The 19,511-nt window shown below is 45.1% G+C and overlaps 1 protein-coding gene across 1 annotated transcript; it reads right to left on the minus strand.

Annotated features, from left to right (window-relative positions):
* Nucleotides 1-504: 504 nt before the first annotated feature.
* nadk2 (NAD kinase 2, mitochondrial) lies at nucleotides 505-15,212 on the minus strand. Its single transcript, XM_079517897.1, has 6 exons — nucleotides 14,093-15,212; nucleotides 8,972-9,169; nucleotides 8,477-8,716; nucleotides 7,907-7,998; nucleotides 4,886-5,054; nucleotides 505-2,016 (listed from the first exon to the last, which is right to left on the minus strand). The coding sequence occupies exons 1-6, from the start codon at nucleotides 14,348-14,350 to the stop codon at nucleotides 1,651-1,653; spliced, it is 1,323 nt and encodes a 440-aa protein (XP_079374023.1). The 5' UTR covers nucleotides 14,351-15,212; the 3' UTR covers nucleotides 505-1,650.
* Between the last annotated feature and the right edge of the window lie 4,299 nt (nucleotides 15,213-19,511).

Here is a 19,511-nt window from a genome sequence, read left to right on the forward strand (position 1 = left end):
ATACATTCTATTCACACAGAAAAGGAAAAACTAAAATCACGAAAAATATAAAATATAATACTTGGATTATTTGTGTGTATATATATATATATATATAAAATACTTGGATTATTTGGCAGAAACAGAAAATAAGCACAAAAAATCACAACAATATTTACACAATCCGTTCCCAATGCAGGGACACATTTAATTTAAAAAGAAGAAAAACAATTATCGTTTTTTCAGTTTTCAAAATACACTTCTAAAGCAACGGCAGCATGTAGCATGTAGCATAAAATAATGTTGATAAAATATATGTAATATTTCACAATAACTCCATGAAGACCATGAAACTCTGTAGGGACTTTTTAGCCCCTCCTCCTTTTTTGGGGGGAAAGAAATCCCAAAATAAAAATGAAAATAAAAAACATTTGGTTATAATGTTAAAGTTCTATATTCTGATGGAAATCCTTGCTATAGGGTCCATTTGAGCCAATCAGAGCGCACTTGTTTGATTTCAGCCAATCAGAGCGTACTCGTTTGATTTCAGCCAATCAGAGCGCACTCGTTTGATTTCAGCCAATCAGAGCGTACTCATTTGATTTCATGAGCGTGCTCATTGGTCCTCGAGTTGTAATTTAGTCTACTAAATTATTTGTGCCATCATCATAGCTCTGTTCTGATTGGATAAAACTGCTATCCCGACGTGAAGATGCATTTCATGTTCACTAAAGCGCCTCTTCTGATTGGATAAAACTGCTATCCTGACGTGAAGATACGTGTCATGTTTACTAAAGCGCCGTAGACCAACACACTATACTTCTGATTACTATCAGAATACAGACATATTAAACATTTATTTTAATCACTTGCAGCTATTTTAATCAATCAATCAATCAGATCTACAAGCTCACAATGTGTGCTCATATACTCAAAACGTAGAGAGGGGGGCATGTGCTTAACCGGGAGGGGCATTAGCCAAAAATAGCAGATCTACAACATCTAAAAAGCTCACAATGCACCGCAAGGCGACTCATTGCGAGCTTGTATATCAGGTATTTATTTTTGGCAACCAAAAATAATAATATATATATATATATATTTAGCTATCTGGTTTAGGCACAACCATTTTGAAAAGCATTTTAAAATAGTTCCTGACAGTCAGATCTGACAAGCTCACGACATGCTCCACGTAGATTATTATTACGTTACGATCATATCATCATTTTAAAATGTTTGGTCACGGGGGCGCCCCCCGCTGGCCAAACATTTAGAGACACTGTAGTCGGGCCCGTAAACGAGGAAGTGAACGGCAGCGCGCGGAAACAGGTCTAGGAAAAGTGTCTGAATCACAGCGATCTCATTTGACGTCATTAAAAAGCACCCAAAGCCTTGTACTGTACACACACGTCCAATTAGAAAAGACCTGTATACTCGTCCTTAGCATAATTAGTGTTAAATAACGAAAAAAAAAATCAATCAATCAAAATATAGTAAAAAAAAAGGCAAAACAAAGTTTAGGCAAGTACAGAAACAACTTCAGGTCGGCTCTCCGGGCTGTACTCGGTCCACAGAGGGACGGTGGTGGTTACGGACGAACTGGCAGTGCATCGTGCGACACCAGCAGGCAGGTGGCGCTAGAGGCCGGCCTACCTGCCTGCTCGCCGCTCCTCAGGGGTCGAGCAGCACGGTCCTGAGCGCGTCCTCCTCGCTCATGGTGATGGTGGCGATGGCGCCGTCGTTGAACTCGAAGGAGGTCCCGCTGTCCACCACCATGCAGGCGTCCCAGCAGCGCGAGCGCACACACACCTGCCGCGTGGCGAAGCCTCGCTGGTGCGCGTTGGAGAACACGCGGTTGACGATGGGCTCGCGCACGCTGAAGAACAGCCGGCGGTCCTCGGGCGAGAACACCAGCGAGGCGTTGTAGCGCTCCGTCACGCGCTCCACCAGCTCCGCGTCCAGCGGGGCGTCGTCAGGGAGGTCCCTCTGGGCACCGCGACGCAGCGACCTCCCCAGCCTCAGGACGTCTTCCACCGCCTGGGAGGTCAAAACAACAACTTCATCAGTTCATTAATCAGACACGCTCTTAACGTAAAGCAACAACAACAACAACATGGTAACACAAGAAAATGCCGTTATGGGGGGGAAGTTCAATTAACTTCATATTAAAACCTGAGACCATCAGTGGTTATCAAACGTTTTAATGTCGAGGACCCCCAAAATGATATGTAAGATTTGCGTAAGATTTGTGCAAATCTTTGAAAATATATTCTTTCAGAGTGAACGTTTTTAAGTCAAATCTTTGCTTCTGGGGGGGGGGGGGGGGGGGGGGGGACATGAAATAGTTTGAGAACCACTGACAGAAACATGAGGTTTATCAGAAAACTGTCAGGATTTAGAAGACATTTTTGTAGAATTGTCCTCAGGTCTAAAGGAGTTTTAAAATCTAACCTGGCGCCCCAGCTTGTTAAATAAAGGTTAAAATCTAACCTGGTGCCCCAGCTTGTTAAATAAAGGTTAAAATCTAACCTGGCGCCCCAGCTTGTTAAATAAAGGTTCAAATCTAACCTGGCGCCCCAGCTTGTTAAATAAAGGTTAAAAGCTAACATGGCGCCCCAGCTTGTTAAATAAAGGTTAAAATCTAACCTGGCGCCCCAGCTTGTTAAATAAAGGTTAAAATCTAACCTGGCGCCCCAGCTTGTAAAAAAAAGGTTACAATTTAACCTGGCGCCCCAGCTTGTTAAATAAAGGTTAAAAGCTAACATGGCGCCCCAGCTTGTTAAATAAAGGTTAAAATCTAACCTGGCGCCCCAGCTTGTTAAATAAAGGTTAAAATCTAACCTGGCGCCCCAGCTTGTTAAATAAAGGTTAAAAGCTAACCTGGCGCCCTGCTTGTTAAATAAAGGTTAAAAGCTAACCTGGCGCCCCAGCTTGTTAAATAAAGGTTAAAAGCCAACCTGGCACCCCAGCTTGTTAAATAAAGGTTAAAAGCCAACCTGGCGCCCCAGCTTGTTAAATAAAGGCTAAAAGCTAACCTGGCGCCCCAGCTTGTTAAATAAAGGTTAAAAGCCAACCTGGCGCCCCAGCTTGTTAAATAAAGGTTAAAAGCCAACCTGGCGCCCCAGCTTGTTAAATAAAGGCTAAAAGCTAACCTGGCGCCCCAGCTTGTTAAATAAAGGCTAAAAGCTAACCTGGCGCCCCAGCTTGTTAACACTAGCATGTCTGAATTAAAATCACTACTACTATGACGGCTAACGGTCAGGCTGACCGGTGTTTTTCGTGCAATTCCATTGGCCACTCTCTCCCTGCATCTCTTCACACCTCTCCCCCCGTGGCGGGGGGTTGACGACTTGCCATTGTCTTCTAAATGTCACATTCCAACTAATTCAAGGCAGCGTTTCAACTCGACAGGACAACTCAAAGTTATTTTTCAACATGTATTTATTTAGCTATGCTCAATAGATAGGTGGAAACAATACGCCAGTCAGTCAACACACCATATTTCACCATATTTTTGATGCGCTGATATATGAAATGAATATGCGCGACAGCTGTGCGTGCGTGCGTGCAAATCAGAAAAGTTTAGGCTACAGACAAAGGAGTTGGGAGTTTGGGAGCGGCCGGCTAGCCACATATTAGCCTATATATATTTTAAAAATACCCAGCATAATTGTTGGGAAGGCTAAGCCTGGCCTAGCCGCCGCCTATGATCGATGTCATTTATATATATTTGATTTATTGTGCCAGCAGAGAGATCCGTAGCAGCAGCACGGTTTATATATACACCATAGGATAGATCAAGTCATGTGACGCATCACCGCCACAAATAGTGCTACAGCGTTATCTAAAATGCACTTCCGCATACCTCACCGTCAGTTACTTGGATATTTTCTCCCTCTCCACGAGAGAGGGGGAGAGAGAGAGAGAGAGGGAGAGAGAAAAAAAGAGAGCCGTGGTGCGTGGAAATCAGTTCCACTGGTCGCGTGCAGAAAAGTTTACAGACGAAGGACGGACAGAACTGTTCTTCTTACTGACAAAACATTTAGAAGTTCGGGACGTCTATCGGGTTGGACTGATTTCAAACACTGTCATTTTTATTTGGCATCGCGCTGATTCGCGCATCGGCGAACATTCTCGCTCCAAGGAAATGTCGGTCGGGTCAAACAGACCATGCTATAAACTTTATTATTCCAGGATAATTGATTCATTTTTATCATCGCCACCTTACATAATTATGCTATAAAGATGTGTATTTATATCTATTGTATTGAGACAATAAAATAAATACGACATTAGCGTTATATATTGTCATTTTTATATAGAGGGGATACATTATAGGGAAGGAGGTCTATCGCGTTGGAATGATTCATGTCATTGATTCATGTCATTTTTACACTGTTCGTTTAGCGTTTAACATCTAAAACAACATTTAGTTTATGTAAGTTTGTAATGTAAGTTTGCCTACATGTGGACTTCCACATGTAGGTTGGAATGCAAATGACACATTAGCTTGAACAATGCCCGTCTCCAGCCGGGAGGAAGGTGTGAACAGCACGGCTTGTGGGGGAGAAAGGGTGAGGGCTCTAAGAGCGGTCCCACGGACCGCAAAAGAGCAGACATTTTAGTAGAATTATGTCTAAAATCATATTTCCAAAACGTTTCAGATGAAAAAAAAAACAGAGATGGTTTGAATCGAACATTTAGAAAAAGTCATGCAAGGGGAACTTTCTCAGGACTTCATGGGCAAAGAAAATCCACTTCAAAATTTCAAAATCGGTCAGCCTGACCGCTCCGACGCGCTAGTGTTAAATAAAGGTTAAAAGCCAACCTGGCGCCCCAGCTTGTTAAATAAAGGTTAAAAGCCAACCTGGCGCCCCAGCTTGTTAAATAAAGGTTAAAAGCCAACCTGGCGCCCCAGCTTGTTGATGTTGTAGGACCAGGCCCGGCTGCCCGTCCCGCTAGCCACGCTCAGCCCGGAGCTCTTCTGCTTCTCCCAGGGTCCGTCGTCCACCGACATCTCGTAGTACGAAGCCTTGGACGACAGAGACTCGCCGATGAAGATCTCGTTCAGGCTCCTGAAGCATTATGGGTAAAGAAAGGAAGTTATGTTAAATAAAGATCTCGTTCAGGCTCCTGAAGCATTATGGGTAAAGAAAGGAAGTTATGTTAAATAAAGATCTCGTTCAGGCTCCTGAAGCATTATGGGTAAAGAAAGGAAGTTATGTTAAATAAAGATCTCGTTCAGGCTCCTGAAGCATTATGGGTAAAGAAAGGAAGTTATGTTAAATAAAGATCTCGTTCAGGCTCCTGAAGCATTATGGGTAAAGAAAGGAAGTTATGTTAAATAAAGATCTCGTTCAGGCTCCTGAAGCATTATGGGTAAAGAAAGGAAGTTATGTTAAATAAAGATCTCGTTCAGGCTCCTGAAGCATTATGGGTAAAGAAAGGAAGTTATGTTAAATAAAGATCTCGTTCAGGCTCCTGAAGCATTATGGGTAAAGAAAGGAAGTTATGTTAAATAAAGATCTCGTTCAGGCTCCTGAAGCATTATGGGTAAAGAAAGGAAGTTATGTTAAATGAAGATCTCGTTCAGGCTCCTGAAGCATTATGGGTAAAGAAAGGAAGTTATGTTAAATAAAGATCTCGTTCAGGCTCCTGAAGCATTATGGGTAAAGAAAGGACGTTATGTTAAATAAAGATCTCGTTCAGGCTCCTGAAGCATTATGGGTAAAGAAAGGAAGTTATGTTAAATAAAGATCTCGTTCAGGCTCCTGAAGCATTATGGGTAAAGAAAGGAAGTTATGTTAAATGAAGATCTCGTTCAGGCTCCTGAAGCATTATGGGTAAAGAAAGGAAGTTATGTTAAATAAAGATCTCGTTCAGGCTCCTGAAGCATTATGGGTAAAGAAAGGACGTTATGTTAAATAAAGATCTCGTTCAGGCTCCTGAAGCATTATGGGTAAAGAAAGGAAGTTATGTTAAATAAAGATCTCGTTCAGGCTCCTGAAGCATTATGGGTAAAGAAAGGACGTTATGTTAAATAAAGATCTCGTTCAGGCTCCTGAAGCATTATGGGTAAAGAAAGGAAGTTATGTTAAATAAAGATCTCGTTCAGGCTCCTGAAGCATTATGGGTAAAGAAAGGAAGTTATGTTAAATGAAGATCTCGTTCAGGCTCCTGAAGCATTATGGGTAAAGAAAGGAAGTTATGTTAAATAAAGATCTCGTTCAGGCTCCTGAAGCATTATGGGTAAAGAAAGGACGTTATATGAAACAACGGTCGGACATGTGCTGCTCCCGTGCTTGCGGGAGCAACAGCATGTCTAAACTAAAGGTTAGGTTATCCATCTAAGGGTTAGGGTTAGGGTTAGATTAGGTTATCCATCTAAGGGTTAGGGTTAGGGTTAGAGGGTTAGGTTAGGTTATCCATCTAAGGGTTAGGGTTAGGGTTAGAGGGTTAGGTTAGGTTATCCATCTAAAGGTTAGGTTATCCATCTAAGGGTTAGGGTTAGGGTTAGAGGGTTAGGTTAGGTTATCCATCTAAGGGTTAGGGTTAGGGTTAGAGGGTTAGGTTAGGTTATCCATCTAAAGGTTAGGTTATCCATCTAAGGGTTAGGGTTAGGGTTAGAGGGTTAGGTTAGGTTATCCATCTAAGGGTTAGGGTTAGGGTTAGAGGGTTAGGTTAGGTTATCCATCTAAAGGTTAGGTTATCCATCTAAGGGTTAGGGTTAGGGTTAGAGGGTTAGGTTAGGTTATCCATCTAAGCGCTAGACTTCTTGTCTTTATGTATGGTAAATGGTAAATGGTGCATTTATATAGCGCCTTTATCCAAGGCGCTTTACATAGATTGTGCATTACATTCACCCATTCACACACACATTCACACCGATGACGGAAGAAACCATGCAAGGCACCAACCAGCACATCAGGAGCAATCAGGGGTTCAGTGTCTTGCTCAAGGACACTTCCACACCGACTCTGGGGGAGCTCGGGTTCGAACTGGCAACCTTGCGGTTCCCATCAAGCCACTCTACCCCTGAGCCACCGCCGCCGTATGTAAATGGTCTTGTTCTTTGTGTTTATGTCAAATGTGTGTATGTGTGTTCTGCATACTTGGCTGCTGGGTCGCAAGACACATTTCAGTGTGAACTGACAATAAAGTACTGCATCATATCATGTTTAATGACAGTCAGACCAACAGTGTGTCTAAACTAAAGGTTAGGGAGTCGTTCTAATGACAGTCAGACCAACAGTGTGTCTAAACTAAAGGTTAGGGAGTCGTTCTAATGACAGTCAGACCAACAGTGTGTCTAAACTAAAGGTTATTCGTTCTAATGACAGTCAGACCAACAGTGTGAATAAACTAAAGGTTAGGGAGTCGTTCTAATGACAGTCAGACCAACAGTGTGAATAAACTAAAGCCTGTACAAATTTTGTTTGTTTTCTTTCTTACTTGATTTGTATTGTATGTGTAGAGTGTATACATTACGACCCTCTTCTGTATTGTATTGTATGTGTAGTAGGAGAGTGGCGACACGCTTTGATCTCGCCGCACAGCGGGTGCCTATTGGGCTATAGTTCCAAACATTGCTCCTATGGCTGGAACTATCCCATTGAGACAGAATGAGCACAACCGCATTCCATTGTTACAATGGGAGTCAACGCTAGTGTCGCCACTCTCTCACTAGAGAGACAGTCAGTCAGGCTTTAGTCCGACAACACCTGTGGCTCCCAACATGTGTGGCAGGTTAAAACTAACCTGTGGGAGGTTAAAACTAACCCAGCCTAAAGGATTTGGTACCTGACAGGCAGCAGGTGAGGCTCGGTTCTGGAGGACAGGTTCTGTAATAGTTCTAACCTGACAGGGAGGACAGGTTCTGTAATAGTTCTAACCTGACAGGGAGGACAGGTTCTGTAATAGTTCTAACCTGACAGGGAGGAGGTGAGGCTCGGTGCTGGAGGACAGGTTGTGCGGCGTGCCGTCTGCGTACTGTCGGTTCATCTTGGTGACGCGGTGAGCCTGCGAGGGAACGGGGAAACCAATCGGTCATCACCATCGGTACCGTTCTACAAAACGTCTTCCAACAGTTTTCTGAAAAACCTCATGTTTCTATGTCAGTTGTTCTCAAATCATTTCATGTCAAGGACCCCCAGAAATTATATGAAATTGGTTTGAGTTAACACCGTTCGCTCTGAAAGAATATATATTCAAAGATTTGCGCCACATGTTCTCGTTTTTCAAAAATAGCAGACCTACAAGCAATTAATTGAGGGCTTATGGTAGGGCAAATAGCCAATAAGGAGCTTTTGCACAAAATAACACCTGGACCTCTTTGGTGGGGACGTAACAAGGTAAGAGGTAAGAAAGCCTTTTAGTATGGAATTCTCCTTTAAGATGTGCTGTCCAAATGGACAGTGCCAGCTGTACCTGCGAGTGCTGCTCCAGACTGAACAGAACATTGCGACCTTTCTAGTTATTATTATTATTATATTATTACCTGTGAGTGCTGCTCCAGACTCAGCTGCATCTCGTGCAGGTCGACGGGCGTGGGGTTGATGCCCGTGCCCTCCAGGTACAGCCTGGAGCGATGGCGCCACAGCCAGCGGAACTGTCCTCGCCGCAGCTTGGCCAGCGCCTCGGGGAAGGCGTGGGTGTAGCGGACCGGCAGGCACAGGTGGCCCTCCGACTTCTCCGGGTCCGTGTTCACGCCGATCACAGGCGTGTCCTTGTCGAACACCTGGATGGATGGATTGATTGATTGATTGATTGATTGATTGATAGATAATGTTATTAACAGTTTGCAGAATGTTCAGTGAAAGTATAGGTCAATACAAAATCCCCTACAAGGATAAAACCTGAGCAGGGGTGAGGTGGGTTCTTACCTTCCCTGCCACCAGCAGCATTAGGTTAGTGAGCGGGGGTGAGGTGGGTTCTTACCTTCCCTGCCACCAGCAGCATTAGGTTAGTGAGCGGGGGTGAGGTGGGTTCTTACCTTCCCAGCCACCAGCAGCATGGTGCCGTCGCCCCCTGCTGACACGATGGCGTCGGCCCAACGGACCGTCTCCTGGTCGTACTCCTGCCTCCGCACCACCCGGACCTCCACCCCCGCCCCGCGCAGCGCCTCCACCACGTGGGACACGTTGCGCGTGTGGATGTGGTGGCGCTCCAGCAGCCCGCTGTACGACGAGCCCTGGGGGGGGGGGGGGACAGGACAGACATGATGATGTCAGTGTTGGTTTTGTCGACGAAAGATGTTCGTTGACTACCTTTTTTCGCTGATGAAAACTAAATGAAAACTAAGCTATGATGACTAAAACTAAGACTAATTATACTGACAATTTTGTCAACAAATACAAACTAGACTAAAATGTTAGGAAGGGACTAGTGGACAAGAGATCCAGTCAAGTCATTTTACACTTGGTTGCATGCTGAAGCTTGTAGATCGGCTATTTTCAGCAAGGGAGTATCCTCTAGTGAAATTTCAAATAATAAATGAATACCGTCGAGTGTCTCGGTGTCTCCATGATATGATATATCAGGGGCGCCCACACTTTGTTGACTTGAGAGCTACTTTCAAAATGACCAGCTTCAACAAGATCTACCCACCCAAAAAATTGCTATCCCTTTGCTGAAAATAGTAAAAAGAAAAAAGTAGGCTACCTGAGGCAGGCTGAGGGGGCTTTGAAATAGTGGTGCTGATGTTACATATATCAGGGGCTGGGGCTGAACCCTTGACAGTCAAACGGGCCAATGAAATAAACAGTAATATAGTGACATCACATTATCAGCCCCTCCCCTAAACCCTCCCCCTTTATCATACAACTACAGCTGTGGGTGTGGCTTAAGTTCACCACCCATCACCACCCACCAGGCAAACCAGGCATACTTAATTAACTGGTGGGGGTGTCCACATGAAAGCATGATTTTAACAAATACTGTACACTTTTTGGAAAAAGTTCTTCCCCCTTATATTATAATAATACCTGGTGATCTTGTTTTAGGGTGGAAAAAAATCGTGGCACTCCATCTTTAACAGTACAACCACCTACAATATGTCAACCAGAGTGTAGAGTAGGAGAGTAGCGACACGCTTTGATCTATCCGCAAAGCGGGCACCTATTGGCTATAGTTCCACACATTGCTCCTATGGCTGGAACTATCCCATTGAGATAGAATGAGCACTTCCGCATTCCATTGTTACAATGGGAGTCAACGCTAGTGACGCCACTCTCTCACTAGTCCACTCGGGTGTCAACAGATCAGTTGACAAATCATGACAATAAACACGTTTTTTTTGGGCCGAACAAATAATTAGAAAGAAGGAAACTTTTTTTGAGTGGTGCAACCACTCATATAGACAGCTATGTGTGTCCCTGGGTCTGTCCGAGCACGACAATAGCGTTTGTTCACCACCAAGTGTCACTGTTGCACAGCCTAACACACAGACACACACACAGGCCAGGGATGAGGGCTTGTACAGTACGTACAGCACAAGTACAGTACAGTACAGCACCACTCACTTCAAGAAACCAACCCATGACCCCTCAGATGTCAAGAACTACAGACCGGTATCACTCCTTTCATTTCTGTCAAAAAGCATTGAACGTGTTGTCTCCAACCAGCTCTCTCTCCATCTCTCACATAACAACCTGCTGGATCCCAACCAGTCCGGATTCAAAAAGGCCCACTCCACAGAAACTGCCCTGCTGGCAGTCACAGAAGCACTACATGCTGCCCAGGCTGCTTCCCACTCTGCAGTCCTGATTCTCCTAGACCTATCAGCAGCATTTGACACAGTGAACCACCAGCTGCTCCTAGACACCCTAGCCTAGGCATCGGCGGGACGGCAATAAAGTGGTTCTCCTCTTACCTCACCGACCGGACCTACCAGGTCTCCTGGAAAGGTCTGTTATCATCCCCCCGAACCCTCCAAACTGGGGTCCCACAGGGATCTGTACTCGGTCCCCTCCTTTTCTCACTGTACACTAAATCCCTTGGCACTATCATCTCTGCTCACAATATATCCTATCACTGTTATGCCGATGACACACAACTGTTTCTATCCTTCCCCCCCTCTGCCACCCAGGTGGAAGAGCGCATCACTGCTTGCCTGGCTGACATCTCACAATGGATGTCCTCCAACCACCTCAAGCTGAACCCAGACAAGACTGAGCTTCTCTTCTTCCCAGCTAAGTCCTGCCCTATGCGGGAGCTAACTATTTCCGTAGACAACGCCCTGGTAACGTCTGTCCCAACAGCCAGGAACCTTGGTGTTGTCCTGGACAGTCAGCTCTCGTTCGAAACTCACATCACAGCTGTCACTCGATCCTGTAGGTTCACACTCTATAACATACGACGAATTAGACCGTTCCTCACCCAGGAATCATCCCAGCTCCTAATCCAGACAACAGTCCTGTCAAAACTTGACTATTGTAACTCTCTCCTTACTGGCCTACCGGCATGTGCACTGAAGCCTCTCCAACTGATCCAAAATGCCGCAGCTCGCTTGGTCTTCAACCAGCCAACATTCTCACATGTCTCCCCCCTGCTCCGCTCACTGCACTGGCTCCCAGTCGCTGCCCGCACAGAATACAAAACTCTGATGCCAGCATGATTGAACCCTACAAACCCTCCCGCACACTCAGATCAGCCAACGCAGGGAAGCTGGAAGTACCCTCACTAAAAACACCGGGACAACGCTCCACACGTCCCAAACTCTTCTCCCTTCTGGCCCCAAAACTGTGGAATGCACTTCCCGTTGCAATCAGAACTGCAGCATCACTCCCGATCTTCCGCCGTAGTCTGAAAACCCACCTTTTCAGACTCCATCATGGCCCATAGCACTTACCCTACCCCCTTAGACAGCACTTCTTAGACTTATATAGCATTTGAAACAGACTTCTAGCATGTCATGTAGACCAGGGGTTCTCAACGTTTTTGGCCGGGGACAGCACAATAAGTGCATTGTATGTAGTCATAGCACTTCATAGTATATATGTACAGCATAGTATAGCATATATGTATAGTTTATACGTATAGTGTCATTATATAGATATGTTCTAGTTATAGTTTATATGTATAGTGTCATTATATAGATATGTTCTAGTTACGTTCTTAGCTTACGCATGTTTCGCGATAAATGCATTTTACATATGTGATGTATTCCCATGCTTTTTGTTCTTGCTTAATGTAAGTCACTCTGGATTAAGAGCGTCTGCTAAATGCCTAAATTGTAAATTGTACTTCAGACGGGTCTGATTTTTTTTCTTTCTAATTAGAAGTTTTTCTTCTTTCTAATTATCTGTTCGGCCCCAAAAAAAATGTGTGTGTTGTCATGATGTGTCAACTGGGCCGTTGTCTTTGTCCGTAGCTTTAAATGTCTTTAAATAAATGGCGGTACGTTCTGAAACGTCTATGGGGAAAATGAATGGGGGATTCTCTACTGGTGCCTTGTTGTTCTGAAAGGAGGCGGGGCTGAGATGCTCTATAGGGCCAGGGCGTAGGGAGGAGTTTCACTCAGAACGGGTTATTCTGGTTGCCATTTTCCTGCCTACCAGTAGGCTAGTAGGCTATAGTAGTAGACTGCTAGGCTACATTAAGTAGGCTATAGTAGTAGGCTGCTAGGCTACATTTAGTAGGCTATAGTAGGCTATAGTAGGCTGCTAGGCTACATTTAGTAGGCTAGTAGGCTATAGTAGGCTGCTAGGCTACATTAAGTAGGCTATAGTAGTAGGCTGCTAGGCTACATTTAGTAGGCTATAGTAGTAGGCTGCTAGGCTACATTTAGTAGGCTATAGTAGGAGGCTGCTAGGCTACATTTAGTAGGCTATAGTAGTAGGCTGCTAGGCTACATTTAGTAGGCTATAGTAGTAGGCTGCTAGGCTACATTTAGTAGGCTATAGTAGGAGGCTGCTAGGCTACATTTAGTAGGCTATAGTAGTAGGCTGCTAGGCTACATCTAGTAGGCTATAGTAGTAGGCTGCTAGGCTACATTTAGTAGGCTATAGTAGGAGGCTGCTAGGCTACATTTAGTAGGCTATAGTAGTAGGCTGCTAGGCTACATTTAGTAGGCTATAGTAGGAGGCTGCTAGGCTACATTTAGTAGGCTATAGTAGTAGGCTGCTAGGCTACATCTAGTAGGCTATAGTAGTAGGCTGCTAGGCTACATTTAGTAGGCTATAGTAGTAGGCTGCTAGGCTACATCTAGTAGGCTATAGTAGTAGGCTGCTAGGCTACATTTAGTAGGCTATAGTAGGAGGCTGCTAGGCTACATTTAGTAGGCTATAGTAGGAGGCTGCTAGGCTACATTTAGTAGGCTATAGTAGTAGGCTGCTAGGCTACATTTAGTAGGCTATAGTAGTAGGCTGCTAGGCTACATTTAGTAGGCTATAGTAGGAGGCTGCTAGGCTACATTTAGTAGGCTATAGTAGTAGGCTGCTAGGCTACATCTAGTAGGCTATAGTAGTAGGCTGCTAGGCTACATTTAGTAGGCTATAGTAGTAGGCTGCTAGGCTACATTTAGTAGGCTATAGTAGTAGGCTGCTAGGCTACATTTAGTAGGCTATAGTAGGAGGCTGCTAGGCTACATTTAGTAGGCTATAGTAGTAGGCTGCTAGGCTACATCTAGTAGGCTATAGTAGTATGCTGCTAGGCTACATTTAGTAGGCTATAGTAGTAGGCTGCTAGGCTACATTTAGTAGGCTATAGTAGTAGGCTGCTAGGCTACATTTTCCAGCCTCACTGTGGAGACATATACCATTGTAGATATAAAATAATGAATAAACACTGTATGGTTTGGGTGTCAGATGACAAAATAACATAACCTTGACCCACAACAGTAACATGGGTCTGCCCTGTCCGTTTGACCCACAATAGTACTGGGTCTGCCCTGTCCAGGGTCAGGGTCAGGGGTCAACAGGGTCTGCCCTGTCCGTTTTTAAACTATTTTTCAACAAATCTTGTTGAAGCTGGTCATTTTGAAATAGCTCTCAAGTCAAAAAAGTGTGGGCGCCCCTGATATATATCATATCATATCATACATATATCATATCAATGATCATGGAGACACCGTATCATCTCAACGGTATTCATCCCGATAATCGTCCATCCTTACCTTCATGGCCAGCAGGGTCTTCAGGTCCTCCTCCGACAGCCCTGCCAGGCGGTAGCGCTGCAGCTCAAACTCGTAGCGTGTGGTCTTGGTGACGACCGCCACGCGCTCCGGAGCGAAGCCCTCTCCGGAGGAGGAGGAGGCCATGTTCCGATGATGATGATGATGATGACGTGGACTCAGCAGAAGAGGAGGCGGGGCGGCGACGCCTCGCTTACCGAGACACAGCATGGCGTCCAGCGCCCGGCGACCACCACTCATTGTCGGGAAAAATAACGATAAAAATAATAATAATAACAGGATCCCCTCAGGAGGAATATGTTGCTCCGGAGAGGGAAGTCTCCCTGGAGTTCTCTGGTTGGAGCCGTTGCCCCCCGCGACCCGACTACGGATAAGCGGTTGAAGATGGATGGATGGATAATACTAATATTAACAATCGAGGCGTAGATTGGGTTTGTGGCGATCCAACAACAGTCTCATATTAGAGTCACATAGCGGAACAACAACAACAACAAGGCTGCTGTTAAAATATCACTCCTCCATTCACCAGAAAACAAAACACAAGCAGTTGGAGTCTCTACGTTACAAGTATTACTCGTTATATTTGACCTCCTCGGCGTTAAACGGCCGTTAATAAGGAGCAAAACATTTGACCGTTAGGAACAAAACATTTGACCGTTACAGGAACAACATTTCATTTCATTTCATCATTTCATTTCGTTAGGAAGCAACTATAAACGGCCTGCCGTGGCTCGATGATCCGTGGCTGGCTGTTGTTTAGTGTTGTTTAAAGAGTAAGCTTCTATCAGACCTCCATATGAGGCTGTGCTGCTAATTTTAGCTCGTCTCTCTCTCTCTGTCTGTGTGGGTAAAGCGTCCAGCTGTCTGTTCCTCCTCCACCGTGGTGGAGACCCCAGAGTCCATGTGGAGATCAGATCCTCTGGTGGAGTCTGAGGAGAAACCAGGAGAAACCAGGAGAAAGCTTTGAAGCACACAGCGGGAGAAGTTTCCACCTTTAACAACACACACACTGTCACACACACACTGTCACACACACACACACACACACACACACACACACACACACACACAGAGAGAGAGAGAGAGAGAGAGGTTTCTGTGACTTTCCAGAAGAGCGACTGTAGTTGTAGTGTAAGGGGGAGGGACACACGCACGGGTACACACACACACACACACACACACACACGCATACGAGCACATCCGCAAACAAAGAACGCGTCACGCTCTACGCGACCGTTCCGGTGGCGGTGTTGCCAGACTCTGTGGGAGAAATTAAGCATTCAGGGTTATAATAATAATGAGAACTTTAAAGCCAAAAACAAGCAATCACACTTTAGTTTAAATCCCCCCCCCCCCCGCAAAAAATAATAATATAGGCTATATAAATATGTTTAACTGTCAAAGAATGGGGTCTGCATACAAATACTTATTACATTCTGGGTCCATGATTTGAAAATATATTTTTTTTGTTACACTAGACTACACGTTTGTTTAGAAACAAGCCTTAGTTTAGAAACAAGCCTTTAGTTTAGAAAGCAACTTACTTACAAGCAACTTTTACAAGAAACAAGCCCAAAGTCGCTTATAATAAGCGGACATGGCAACGCTTTCCGGTGCTGACGTCATCATCCCCGAAGGAAGCAGCAGACATTATTATGCATACTTTTTTAATAATAATTCATATTGAAATATATGTACGTGACGTCCAAGTGAGGTTATTTATTTTAATAGTCAGTGATACTGATTGCATTCTTGAATTCCTTTTCACTACATTGTGGTAAAAAGGTTTTATGATGTTTAGAAACTATAGGGCCAGAGCGTAGGGAGGAGGTTCACTCAGAACGGGTGCCATTTTCCTGCCTACCAGTAGGCTAGTAGGCTATAGTAGTAGACTGCTAGGCTACATCTAGTAGGCTATAGTAGTAGGCTGCTAGGCTAGTAGGCTATAGTAGTAGACTGCTAGGCTACATCTAGTAGGCTATAGTAGTAGGCTGCTAGGCTAGTAGGCTATAGTAGTAGGCTGCTAGGCTACATCTAGTAGGCTATAGTAGTAGACTGCTAGGCTACATCTAGTAGGCTATAGTAGTAGGCTGCTAGGCTACATCTAGTAGGCTATAGTAGTAGGCTGCTAGGCTACATTTAGTAGGCTATAGTAGTAGGCTGCTAGGCTACATCTAGTAGGCTATAGTAGTAGGCTGCTAGGCTACATCTAGTAGGCTATAGTAGTAGGCTGCTAGGCTACATCTAGTAGGCTATAGTAGTAGGCTGCTAGGCTACATCTAGTAGGCTATAGTAGTAGGCTGCTAGGCTACATCTAGTAGGCTATAGTAGTAGGCTGCTAGGCTACATCTAGTAGGCTATAGTAGGAGGCTGCTAGGCTACATTTAGTAGGCTATAGTAGTAGGCTGCTAGGCTACATCTAGTAGGCTATAGTAGTAGGCTGCTAGGCTACATTTAGTAGGCTATAGTAGGAGGCTGCTAGGCTACATCTAGTAGGCTATAGTAGTAGGCTGCTAGGCTACATCTAGTAGGCTATAGTAGTAGGCTGCTAGGCTACATTTAGTAGGCTATAGTAGTAGGCTGCTAGGCTACATCTAGTAGGCTATAGTAGTAGGCTGCTAGGCTACATCTAGTAGGCTATAGTAGTAGGCTGCTAGGCTACATCTAGTAGGCTATAGTAGTAGGCTGCTAGGCTACATCTAGTAGGCTATAGTAGTAGGCTGCTAGGCTACATTTAGTAGGCTATAGTAGTAGGCTGCTAGGCTACATCTAGTAGGCTATAGTAGTAGGCTGCTAGGCTACATCTAGTAGGCTATAGTAGTAGGCTGCTAGGCTACATCTAGTAGGCTATAGTAGTAGGCTGCTAGGCTACATCTAGTAGGCTATAGTAGTAGGCTGCTAGGCTACATTTAGTAGGCTATAGTAGTAGGCTGCTAGGCTACATCTAGTAGGCTATAGTAGTAGGCTGCTAGGCTACATTTAGTAGGCTATAGTAGTAGGCTGCTAGGCTACATTTAGTAGGCTATAGTAGTAGGCTGCTAGGCTACATCTAGTAGGCTATAGTAGTAGGCTGCTAGGCTACATCTAGTAGGCTATAGTAGTAGGCTGCTAGGCTACATCTAGTAGGCTATAGTAGTAGGCTGCTAGGCTACATTTAGTAGGCTATAGTAGTAGGCTGCTAGGCTACATTTAGTAGGCTATTAACAGTTTGCAGAATTACAGTACATTTCAAGCACAAACTCAATACAAAGGCTGTTAACTGTGAGTGGACGACCCAATTAAGCATTACACTTGTTTCCAATAGGGTCCACAATGTTCAATTCATCAAAACATTTAGAGACGCTACTACAAATAGACACTTCTATATAGACAAAGGACAGAACAGGAATTCATCATAAAGGAGGTTAAAAGGGAAAAGGAACATATACAGTGAGGGAAAAAAAGGGGTGGGCGGTGGGGGGGATTCACGTTCAGCTCCGTTCATTTGTTTGTTTTCTTGGAGGAGCTGCGTTGGGTCCCCAAGTCGGCTCCGTGGCCGTACCTTGAGTTGGCTGTGTGGCCGTGACCATCTCTTGTGTTGTCCTTGTGTTGGGTCCCCAAGTCGGCTCAGTGGCCGTACCTTGAGTTGGCTGTGTGGCCGTGACCGTCTCTTGTGTTGTCCTTGCGTTGGGTCCCCAAGTCGGCTCAGTGGCCATACCTTGAGTTGGCTGTGTGGCCGCGACCGTCTCTTGTGTTGTCCTTGCGTCCGTGTTTGAGGGATTCCGATTTTACAGGGGCCAGTTTCGAATTGCAGCCGTCCGTAGGTGCCCTTTGAGAGCGGTTTTGAAGGAGTCAAGGGATTTGCATGTCTTAATGACTGTTGGTAGGGCGTTCCACATTTTGGTGGCATAGGAGCGGAAAGAATTTAGTCCCTTGTTTGTGCCGAATCTGGGTTGTACATGGTTCGTTGCACTCCCTCTGGTGTTGTGGGTGTGGACTTCGTTAACATTAAGGAAGTATCTAGACAGGTACATGGGTATCTTGGTGGTGTATCGAATCTTGTGGACCAGACCCATTGCAAGATGCTGTACTCTGTCGTCGACCCTAAGCCATTCCAGCCTGTCGAAGTGGGCAGGGGTGAGGTGGGTTCGGGGGGGCGAGGTCAAGTAGGAGCCTGACCAGTTTGTTTTGGGAAGTCTGGAGCCTGGTTTTAAGGGCCTTTGAGGTGCTGTGGTACCAGGAGGTGCATGCATAGTCAAAGAAACCCTGTACAAGGGCTCCTGTTAAGGTCTTCAAGGTGTTTTTGTCGACCAGTGAGGAGATCCTGTAAAGGAATCTTGTTCTATGGTTGACCTTTTTGATTACGTTGGTGGCCATCTTATCACCGGAAAGATTAGCCTCCAGGATGGAACCTAGGTAGGTAATTTCATCTTTACGTGTGATAACATTGTCACCCACTCTAACCAAGAAGCCATATGCCTTGCTGAGATTACTATTAGAGCCAAAGAGAATGGATTCAGTTTTTCCCAGGTGTAAAGATAGTTTGTTATCAGCGAGCCAGGTGCAGATTCTAGCGAGTTCCGAGCTGAGGGCCTTTTCAACCTGCAGTTTGTTCCTGTCCGAGACTAGCAGTGCCGAGTCATCTGCGAACAGGAACAAGTTGCAGTCACAAGCTGAAGTCAACGCCACAGCTCACTGGGAGGGGGGGGGGACAGTGTTCCATTCACTTCCACCATCTGTTCTCTCCCCTCCAGGTAGGATTGCATCCAGCTCACTGATGTGCTATCGAAACCAATTGCTTTTAGCTTGTTAACCAGTATGGAGTGGTTCACGGTGTCAAAAGCCTTTTGGAGGTCCAGCATGACCATGCCGCAGTATTTGCCAGCATCCACCTCATGTTTGATGTGGTCGCTCAAATAGAGAAGGCATGTGTCAGTGGAGTGGGACGTTCTGAAGCCAGATTGGAACTCGTACATTAATTTATTAGTGGCAAGATACTTTTCAACCTGTTCATAGACTATTTTTTCCATCACTTTCGAGATGGAGCTTAGAATAGAAATAGGGCGGTAATTGCCGGGGTCTGCTAGGCCAGGGGTTCTCAACCTTTTTGGCCGGGGACCCCCGAAAATGCTTTGGCAACGTCTCGGGACCCCCGCCCCGCCCCCTCCCGACCCCCAATATAAATTGACTGCTACAATAACCTTAATAATAGAGACAATGCACCATAAATAAATACTGAAACCATCATCATTAGGGAAGGTGTATGCATGTACTATGTGTACTATATGTAAACTCTTCATTTCCACTTTACAGCCATTCAGTTGTTAAAATAATTTGGGGACCCCCCAAAATAATTTGGCGACCCCTCGAGGGGTCGCGACCCACGGGTTGAGAACCCCTGTGCTAGGCTACATTTAGTAGG

Source organism: Electrona antarctica (genome assembly GCF_951216825.1).
Source record: "Electrona antarctica genome assembly, chromosome: 13".
Taxonomy (NCBI): domain Eukaryota; kingdom Metazoa; phylum Chordata; class Actinopteri; order Myctophiformes; family Myctophidae; genus Electrona; species Electrona antarctica.

Coding starts and splice junctions, on each gene's coding strand:
- nadk2 (XM_079517897.1), bottom strand. CDS start 14,350: ATGAGTGGTGGTCGCCGGGCGCTGGACGCCATGCTGTGTCTCGGTAAG. Junction 7,999..8,476: donor GTCTGGAGCAGCACTCACAG/GTAATAATATAA, acceptor GTTCCCTCGCAG/GCTCACCGCGTCACCAAGAT. Junction 2,017..4,885: donor TCAACAAGCTGGGGCGCCAG/GTTGGCTTTTAA, acceptor TTGACCTCCCAG/GCGGTGGAAGACGTCCTGAG.